The following is a 9,311-nucleotide window of genomic DNA, read 5'->3' as shown; positions in this document are numbered from 1 at the left end:
ATAGAATAACATCCTGGATATGAAAAGAGAAAGGAGGAGATATTCTGTGCGGCATGGCACATCCCGAATATCTAACGGCGGAAGAGAGGACCCAGGTCGCAGCATGGCATATCTGGGTTATTTCCCCGCTGACGATAGTTTTAGATGCTGCGTTTCCTTAAGGAGGATTAGAGGCGGTCCGGCATATCTAACAGGAGGCGGCTATAGTATCTGCTGCATGGTATACGGTGATTATTTAACGGATGGCGGGGATACAGGGGCGAGGTGACCAAATCGAACAGAGAACGGGCATCTTGAAGAGGAGACGTCAGGCGATGTATTCATTTCTAAAGGATGCACCCGGGTTTAGGACAGAGAGGGGATACAGGTTAAGGGGATTAGTTTCGGACAGAATAAGAACGAGATCAAATCTCTATCCTCCCCCTACTCTTTGAATGCCCCGAACAAAGCGAAGTCCGACCTCGCCTTCCAACACGAACATAAAACCTCTTATTCTGGCAAGAAGTGCCCCCCTTTTTTGTAGCCTGCGTCCTCGATCGAGGCTTTATTTCTGGCTGTCTTGCTCGCTTGTCTTCCCCCTCTCCCTCCTGGCGTTTTAATTTTGGCAGATCGAGCAAGGTAGGCAGGAATTTCTCTCCAGCGCTCTCTCTATTGCTAAGGAAGTGCGGGGGCTGTTGCTTCGACCTCCAAACTTTTTTAAGCGATTTAACAAAACGTCCTGGTGGGAGGCAAAAGAGAGAGAGAGAGCGAGCGAGCTGTGAAATGAGAAAAACGCCTGCATTGTCCGGATAATCCTCGAGGCGGGAATGACTGCAGAGGGGAGGGGAGGGGGGGGGGGTCAAGATTTTCAGCCCTCACCCCGTCTCACACCTCCCAGAACCGGAGCGGCTTTCATCAATGAGAACTGCGCAAATGGTGACGTCATCGGCCTCCCAATCTGATCTTTGCGGGGCCCCCCGTGCAAATGACGAGGATAATGTGGCAAAGCTGCGGCGTGATTCATCCGCTCCTCCCTGACAGGGGGGGGGAGGGGAGACAGCATCCCCCCCCTCACTGTCATCTTATCACACACCTGGGGGGGGGGGGGGGGGAGAGCCACCTGCGTGTCCATGGTTCATGACACCAAAGAGCTGATAAATAAATATCAGGAGGCGGAAGGAGCGGGAGCAACTCCTGTGCCCAAATCCGACACAGCCAGCCAGACTCCAGGAAAGGGGGATCCACGCAGAGAAAAAGAAACAGAACCCACGAAAGGGGGGGGGGGGGGAAGACAGAGGTAGAAAGATACGCAGATAGGACAGAGAAAGCAAAGCCTGCTTTTAATTTATTGGGGGGGGGGGGGGGGGGGGGTGAGAGAGAGATGTGTAAGGAAGAGGGGTCGATCGTGTGGTTTCAGAGAGAGATGCGGGAGGCTGACGGCTCATTTCATCCACAGTTCTCCTGACATTAATCCCGCTTTCTCTGGACTCCTCTGCAGAGCCTACTGACCCCCCCCCTCTTCCTCCCCCCCCCCCCCCCGCCCCGATATTATCCATAGTCTCAAAGTAGCCTTTTCCTGCGGTCTGTCCATGAGCCCCTCTGCTGCGGGCTGCTCCCGGGGCCCTGTACTAAAGCGGCTTCTTCTCGTATTTCTTTATTGCTTATTTATTTGTTTGGGCTTTTTTGTTGTTTTTTTTTTGGCTTCCCCCCTTCCCCTTCCCCCGATCCCGTGTTTCCCGGCTGCCTGGCGTACGGCGCGCGCGCTCCATTCACCCTCCATTCATTCATTCATTCATTCATTCACGCCTCCATTCATCCTTTTCCACGAGCCCGGCCCCGCCCAGGCACCAGCCCCGGCTCCCATTGGTGAATGAATTGACGCGCGCCGGGGCGGGCGTGCCTCCCTCCCCCCTCCCCCCCCCCCCCCCCCGGGGGAGGGCGCAGCACGTGACCTGGCTGGCGGGTATAAATGCGCCGAGCGCTGTCCGCGGTGCTGAAACTGCCAGCAGCAGCCGCCAGCGAGAGGGGCGCGGACGGAGACAGCCGAGCGAGCCCGGAGGCAGCCCCAGCGCGACCCAGCCCGCTCCGCGAAGTAAGAGCCCGTCCCGTGCAGGCAGCCCCCGGGGGCCACCGGCCGCTGCGGTCCCGGGGGGGCTCTCTGCCTAGCCGCGTTGTAGCCGTGCATCGCATGTCGCTCTGTTATAGGCATTGCAGCTCAGTAGATCGGGGATGGGGGAAAGCATGGTCACCGTCCACGTTCATGTCTTGCTCTTTGCCGTCGTACTTGGTAGTTGCTTTGTTTGTTTGGTTTTTTTTTTGTTGTTTGTTTGGTTTTTGTTGATTTGGAGTCTGTAAGGGCTGCGATGACTTTTCTGGCCGTTTTTGGGTCCCGTATCCTAGGGGTGGGCGGGAAAATGAAAGAGAAAAGGGGGCCCAGTCGTGATAAAAGCTTATCCAGGGGGAAGGATCTAGCAAGGTAAAGTCTCCCCCCCCCCCACACACGTCAACCCCGCCAGTTAAATCTGCCCCTGCAGGATAACAGGCTAAGCCTCATCTCTGGACCGTCTCCGGGGACTTTTGCTACCTGTAAAGCAAACCGGGCAAAGTCAGAGCGAAATTCCAGCAGAATAAATAAAGAAAAAAAAAAACTGTTATAGAAATAGAATTTGAAAAACCGCAAAGAAAGATTTTTTAGAAAACTACGAGAAAAGGAAAATGTGAAGAGAAGAATGGGGCATAAAGAAAGGAATTAGGGAAGGGAGGAAACGATCCATTTGCAGTGTTTTTGGCCATAAATGCTAATACCGTGACTAGCGTTAGGGCTTATAATTCATTACCTCCCCCCCCCCCCCAAGCTGGAGAGTCAGGTCTTCCCCGAGCCCCCCACCCCCCGCAAGAAGGGAATTCCCTGCCAGCAAACCTGGGGGGACCCGGACTCAGAACGATCCCTGGATCCGGCCACCGCTTTACCCCCCTTAGAGCTTCATAAAGGCAGAAAGAAAGAAATCGCAGGAGAATCGTTTTCCCTCCCCCGGGATGACGGGTGGGACATTCCTTCACCTCTGGAGAAAAACCTTTCCTCGTCAGGACAGGTGTCCGGCAAGTCCCTCTACCGAAGCCTCGGGCTCTTTCTTCCTCTGCTCCCTGCCAGCGCCTCTCCCGTCTTCATATGGGGGCTCTTCTATCGCCTTTCCCCCTTTTCTCTCTCTCAGCAGAATTGGCTCAGTATTGGATTCTTCCAATGGCAGAGTGAAATGCTCTTCGGCTTTGCAGAATGCATCAGTCTGGGAGGATCTCGCTGACATCTCCCAAACCCTTAGAAAGACACAGAGAGCGGGTGGGCAGACAAGGACCCCCCCCTTGGTCTATCCAGCCTGCGCCTTTTGTGTATTCCCCCCCCCCCCCCCTAACGTGCTGCCGCAGATTCTGCTCCGTCGATTGCCTTCTCCCTGGGGTTCCCTGTCACCTTCTGTCTATCCCTTCTCCTTAACCCAGACAGAGACGCGTGTGAACGCTTTAGTCAAGGTTCCGAGCAAAAAAAAAAAGTATCGGAGCCTTGGCCAAAGGAAAAAAAAAAAAAGATAAGGTTTACAAAAGCTCTCAGTGCGTTTGGGCAGTGTCTGACAAGAGCAGTGAAGCATTATGTGCGTAGCTATATATAACCATCGCTATGGATGTAGCTATATTTGTTTGTTTTATGAGTGCATCTTTAAAAATCATCCATAATTACTTTTGGTTAGTAAGTGGGTAAGTCACGGTTTTATTTTTAGTCATGCAAGTAGTCCGAGAAGAGCTGCGCTACCTCTGTGGTTTTCGGGAAACTTGAACACTTAAAAGGAATTTGCAGTTGTTGTCTTAGCCAGAAGTGCACTAATGACTTGTGGGAAATGGCCAGGCTCATTAGCGCACGCTTCTCTTGCTTCACTGGCCAGCTGCATTCGGCCGTTTCTTCCATTCTGCAGTCTTAGGGGCAATCTGAACCGAGAGCATCCTCACTAACAAAAAACCCTTTGTCTTCTCTTCTTCCTACAGACATCAGAGCAAGGCGATGGTTTGGGTAACCTCTCTGCCGGGAGCCGCTCTCCTCCTTTCCCTTAGTCTCTTGCACCACTGCAGTGTCCATGGAGCCCCTCTAGTAGAGGACAAGCACCCAGACCACCTACAGAAAGCACTGGACCAAGACGGGAGACAGGAAACTGCCCTAGAAAGTAAAAATCAAGCAGAGAAATCCAAGGAGGTGCATGCCAGGTCTGTTTCTGAGTACCCAGCCAAGGAGTCCCCAGACAAGAATAAAGTCCAGCCTGAAGACGACAATGACCTTTTTAAAGACATTGACCCCCAGACCTTGGCAGCTGTACTACTCCAGGCTCTGAACCAGGACTCGGAGAAGCCACAGGCACCAGTCAACAAGCAAGGAAGCGACAGCCGCTTTCAACAATACCGGGACAGCTTTGTCAAGTCGGAAGCCCCGAAGCTTGAGGAGGAGAAGATGACTGAGAGAGTGCAGAGCCGAACCAGGAGCTCCAGCTTGGAAGCTCCAAAGCAGTCCATTCCCAAGGAAAATACACTGAGCTGGAAGGAAGAGGAGGAAGGGAATGACCAAGATCTGGAGAAACTAAAATCCATGCTAGAAGAGCTGCAGAAATACAGCTCCACTGCCAAGAGGGAGAGGTCCAACCCTGCCAGGGAGCTCTCCATCCCAGAAAGAGAGGATGACTATGACCAGAGTCAGAAAGACATCCTGAAAGAACTGGAAGACTTTCAGGTTTTGATGAAGGACAAGCAGCAAGGGACAGAAGCTGTGGAGAGCAAAGAAGAAAGGAGCTTGTTCTCCAGGGGAAAGGGTCAGGAGAAGATGAAGTATCTGGAGGAGCTGGCAGAGAAGAAGAGGCTGGCAGATGCCAAGGCTGAAGAAGAGAAGATAGCTGATATTGCCTCAGACCTGCTGCTGCAATACTTGTTGAAGGGAGAGGACAACACCGATCAGGACAACAATGGCAAGGAGGAGCAGGATGCCTTCAGGGACGAAACAAAAAAGAGTTCTTTCCTTTTCGAGGATGAGGAGGATGGAGGTATTCCTGAGGAGGAAGGGCAGAGGGAAGAAGACACTGGGGCCGAGGATAAAAGGTCTAAAGAAGAGGGTGAAGACATCGACCCCCAGACCATAGACAAACTGATCGAGATCTCCAGCAAGCTCCATCTGCCTGCCGATGATGTCATAGATATTATCAATGATGTGGAAAAGAAGAAGAAAGATTCTCCAGAGAGGGCAGAACCCAGGCACCGACAGTCCCACAGGGAGAAGGTGAGGGCACCCCCTGCCCGGTATGATGCCCCACACACCGTCTATTACCCACCCTACCACTCTGAGAGGTCCTCCAGACATCACATGAAGGAAGACCTGGCTTGGAATGATGTGCTGGGTAACGACCTAGACTATGAGGAGGTGCCCATGGCAGTGCCCAGAAGGTACCGACCCAAGCAAAACAACTACCCCAACTACATCAGGCCCAGGACTTTCCAGCAACCCCGCCAGTACTACTATAAAGGCCCGGGACTCCTGATGCCGAGGGAAGATTATTATGATGACAGCCAGGACAAGGAAGAAGAGCTGGAGAATTATATCGAGAAGATCTTGTTAAAGCACCCAGAAGTTTTTCAGTGAATGGCGAAAGCTACTTTGTCATAAAACAAAGCGACAAAATAAATCAAAATCATTTTCGTGTGTTGAACATAGCCAGGTTATGCATGAGTCAGGAACACAAACGCCACCTTCCAGTCTTCATAGCCGCTAGTCCCAGCGACCAGAGCTGGGAGTGGACAAGGCCCTACAAACACTGGACTTTGTTATGATTATCAATCAGAGGTGAGGGTAGGGGGATGGGGGGGGGGGGGGGAAGCCAAGATCTTCTCTAGATGACCCACACTTGTTCCAGCCTAATACCATGTACCAGACAGGGCCAGATATCCACCCTCCAATAATCTAGATACACTAACAGCGTCTCTGAAATCTCCATAAAAGAAATCCCAGATTGTTTAAAAAAAAAAAAATCCTCCATCTTATTGCTATTTAATTAAACTCCCATAACTCACACTAGAGTTTAATATTTCTACCCATTTGAGACAAAGCACCAATATATTTTCACTAGGTTCAATTACTTAACCCCCACTTTCTTGTAGAACATATGATGAAAGAAAGAACATCTGTTGTTCAGTTCTTTTGTTTGGCTACATCCGAGATGCTGGCCTGGATCATTGATAGCGGTCATTTCAATTTGCTTAACATTGAGTCAAATCTATATTTTTTCTGACGAAATAAACAAACAAAAAAAAAAAAGCGCTTGCACTAGACGAAAGGCAGGGTTTAATTGCTGAAGGTTTCAATCTTTTCTGTTGCCTTTTCACTTTTTTTTGTAACTTTGCCATGTACAAATGTAATAAAGGGAAACACTACCAATATTTTTAAATAAAATTTGATACAGATTTTTTCAATACGATCTTGGGTTGTTCGGTTATTCCTGTATATCAGAAACCAGAGAAGAGATTCTTAAAGGCAGATGGCCTCGGCTGACCTAATTCTCAGCACTTCCCTCCAACCAAGGCATTTGAGCTCTCACGGAACAGAGCAATGCATAGACCCCTCCTATACCCCCCACCCCCGAGTCCAATTGGGGCCTTAAATATGAAAACATTTCGGTATGCGACATACGGTGACCCTATGAGGGAAGAAAACATATCACACCACATGTCAAGAGCCGCTAGAAAGCACAAAATTGCCAGTCCCTTTGTCTTGGCGTTCCTTGCATTGAATTAAATCTCGATCTGGAATGTCCATTAAAATGGGGAGGGAGCAATGAGTCCATTTAACATCTTGAGAAAGTATTCCCCTTCTCCCTGCTCTGCCAGCACACATATTCATCACTGTAAACTTGGTTGTTAAATTATTATGACAAAAGCAACCTTTGTGCACAAGTCTTTGGCTGGATATCTCTGCCAGCACGGACCATAAGCTCCACAGGATGGTGGAATGCAGCCTATGTCAAGCTGCGTTGTTCTCCTTTCCAACGTGGACAGGAATAATGGTTATAATTAGGGAAAAAAAAATTAAATGTTTCATGTCAAACTCTCCCCAGCCGTCTTATAACATCCCCCTTTACCCCTGCCTCCGCGTGCCTGCCACACACATACACACCAATCAGATAAATATTGTGAATTTGCTAATGTTATACTAAAATGGTGTTATAGAAATGCATAGGTTGGCATGCTGTTGTGCGTGTTTGCCATGTGAATTCATGATATCCAAAGATTAGACACAGTGTCTCCGAAAGTTCACCAGCATTGCCAATTACACTTTAAAATATTCGGAAACAACATCAGCCCAAACGACACACAACAAAGAGTAAAGGAAAGACAAGGCAACCTTGGGACCAAGCTTTCTAAGTCACATTTGTGCAAAGAAGCTTTGCACACCATGTCCTCCTCCAGCCACCTCATGTACCACCTAGCTCCAGGTCTTGCTTTTGTGAAGTTAGATTCCAAGTCCTGTAAACCTGTTTTCTTGTCCTTGTACTTAGTAATAAACGCTGTCTGCCTGTTGTAAATAGCATGTGGATTACTAGTTTTGCTAAGAAATAAAAGCAACTATTTTATTACGAGTTACTTTCGTTCTTTGCTCATGGTCTTCCTGCATCCCATCTGCAGTTTCCACAGAAAGAGAGGATGGGCCAGGATTGAAGGGTCGGATGTACTAAACGTTTTTCCCCTTGAGCACAACAATCTTCCAGTAGATCTGGTCCTTACTTCATAATAATGTTATGGTTTCCAATAGTGCTACTGGATGTTCATAGCGCTCTGCAGTGATGATAAGTATTCAGGTATAAGTCCTTTCCCCAAAGAGCTTACACTCTACCTGGGCATCTGAAGCAACGGGACAGGTGGATGAACTGGAATCTGAACCCCAGATTTCCTGGTTCTCAGCCCATTGCTCTAATCTCTAGAGCTAGGTTTCCCATTGGAAATTAAAGTCCTTAGTGTTTATCACTGTTGAAGGGCATTTAGCTGTCCTGGGTACATGAACTGTGGAAATCTCCTAAATTTGTATACCCACCCCCCCTCCCCCAAAATGTTATGGGAACATTTTGTATCTGATTTTGCTCCTTTCCAATCAGGCCTTTGCAGTCTCTGATATATTTCAGGGACTATTTTACCACATTCTGAGATGGCTCCATGGATATTAAACATATGGAGGCTTTATAATCCCACAGAGTAAATCATTTCTTTTAACAACATTTCCAAAAATATTTCTTCCAGAAACTGAATGAGTTGTCTACAGGAGGAACATATGATGTTAGATGCCACCCAGTTGGTAGGTGTAGCTCTTTGTAAATTTCCCCCTCCCTCCCAGGCTCCTTCAAAAAACGAGAGGGCTGGAGGGAAATAAAATTTCACAATTCTGGAAAAAAAAAATCTTGAGGAAAGTAGAATGACATCATCCCTGTAATTGCTGGAAAAAAAACTAATCTGGAAACAGAACTGCTGCACTTGGGCACGGTCCCATAGACACCCCCTCCTCAGAAAAGCTGGCACCAGCTGCAGCTAGCACTGCAGTTCCCTTTAACCTACTCAGCTGCTGCTGCCATCTGCTGAGCCCTGCGTGGGCAAGAGAACGGGCAGTATGTGGCAATTTTTCTTCTGTGATCATCACCCCAGCAGCAATCCTCTATTAATACCTAGTGCTTAACCGCTTAAACCAGAAACAAGTTGAAGTTTAGATCTTCAGAGAGATAGCCAAGTTAATCTGGTGTAGGAAAAATGACAAGAGGCGGGTGGCACCACCTTATAGACTAAACGATTTATCGAGCTTTTGAGGGCAGAGGACAGATACATTGGTCAGGGAGCACAGAAGAAAAATTGCCACTTGGTGGCCACTCTCTTTGAATGCCATTGGTCAAACTGGCTAAGTCAAAAGTAAGACTGGCCATCCAATATTTGCTAATCTAGATCTTTTTCATTAGTGTAATACTTTGTCATGCATCTGACAAAATGGACTCTGTCCTCAAAAGCTCATACCTCAATGAACTGGTTAAGTCTATAAGGTGCCACCCATCTCTTGTCATGTTGAAATGTACACGTAGAGTGTACAAAAAGGCACCTTTCATGGTCTTTATGTTTTAGGCTCCATCTTCTCATGGGCCCAAGCACACCGGAGGCCCCCCATTCATTGGATGTGGTTGAAATATGGCAGGAATGTTGGTACCTCAGTAAGAGATTCCTATATCAAATTTCAGCCAGATCCACCCACAGCTAGGGCCGCTGATACATGCGGATGGACG

At 48.6% G+C, this 9,311-nt stretch overlaps 1 protein-coding gene across 1 annotated transcript; it reads left to right on the top strand.

Moving 5' to 3' along the window:
• The first annotated feature begins 1,990 nt into the window (after positions 1 to 1,990).
• Positions 1,991 to 5,873, top strand: VGF (VGF nerve growth factor inducible). Its single transcript, XM_029581827.1, has 2 exons — positions 1,991 to 2,071; positions 4,012 to 5,873. The coding sequence occupies exon 2, from the start codon at positions 4,028 to 4,030 to the stop codon at positions 5,642 to 5,644; it is 1,617 nt and encodes a 538-aa protein (XP_029437687.1). The 5' UTR covers positions 1,991 to 2,071; positions 4,012 to 4,027; the 3' UTR covers positions 5,645 to 5,873.
• Positions 5,874 to 9,311: the final 3,438 nt, after the last annotated feature.

The sequence above is a fragment of the Rhinatrema bivittatum genome, chromosome 16 (genome assembly GCF_901001135.1).
Source record: "Rhinatrema bivittatum chromosome 16, aRhiBiv1.1, whole genome shotgun sequence".
NCBI classification, from domain to species: Eukaryota; Metazoa; Chordata; class Amphibia; order Gymnophiona; family Rhinatrematidae; genus Rhinatrema; species Rhinatrema bivittatum.
The sequence above is the reverse complement of the archived record's forward strand: the minus strand, read 5'-3'. Positions and strand labels throughout refer to the sequence as shown.

What these genes read in the sequence shown, in the direction of transcription:
- VGF (XM_029581827.1), top strand. Translation starts at nt 4,028, where the DNA reads ATGGTTTGGGTAACCTCTCTGCCGGGAGCCGCTCTCCTCCTTTCCCTT.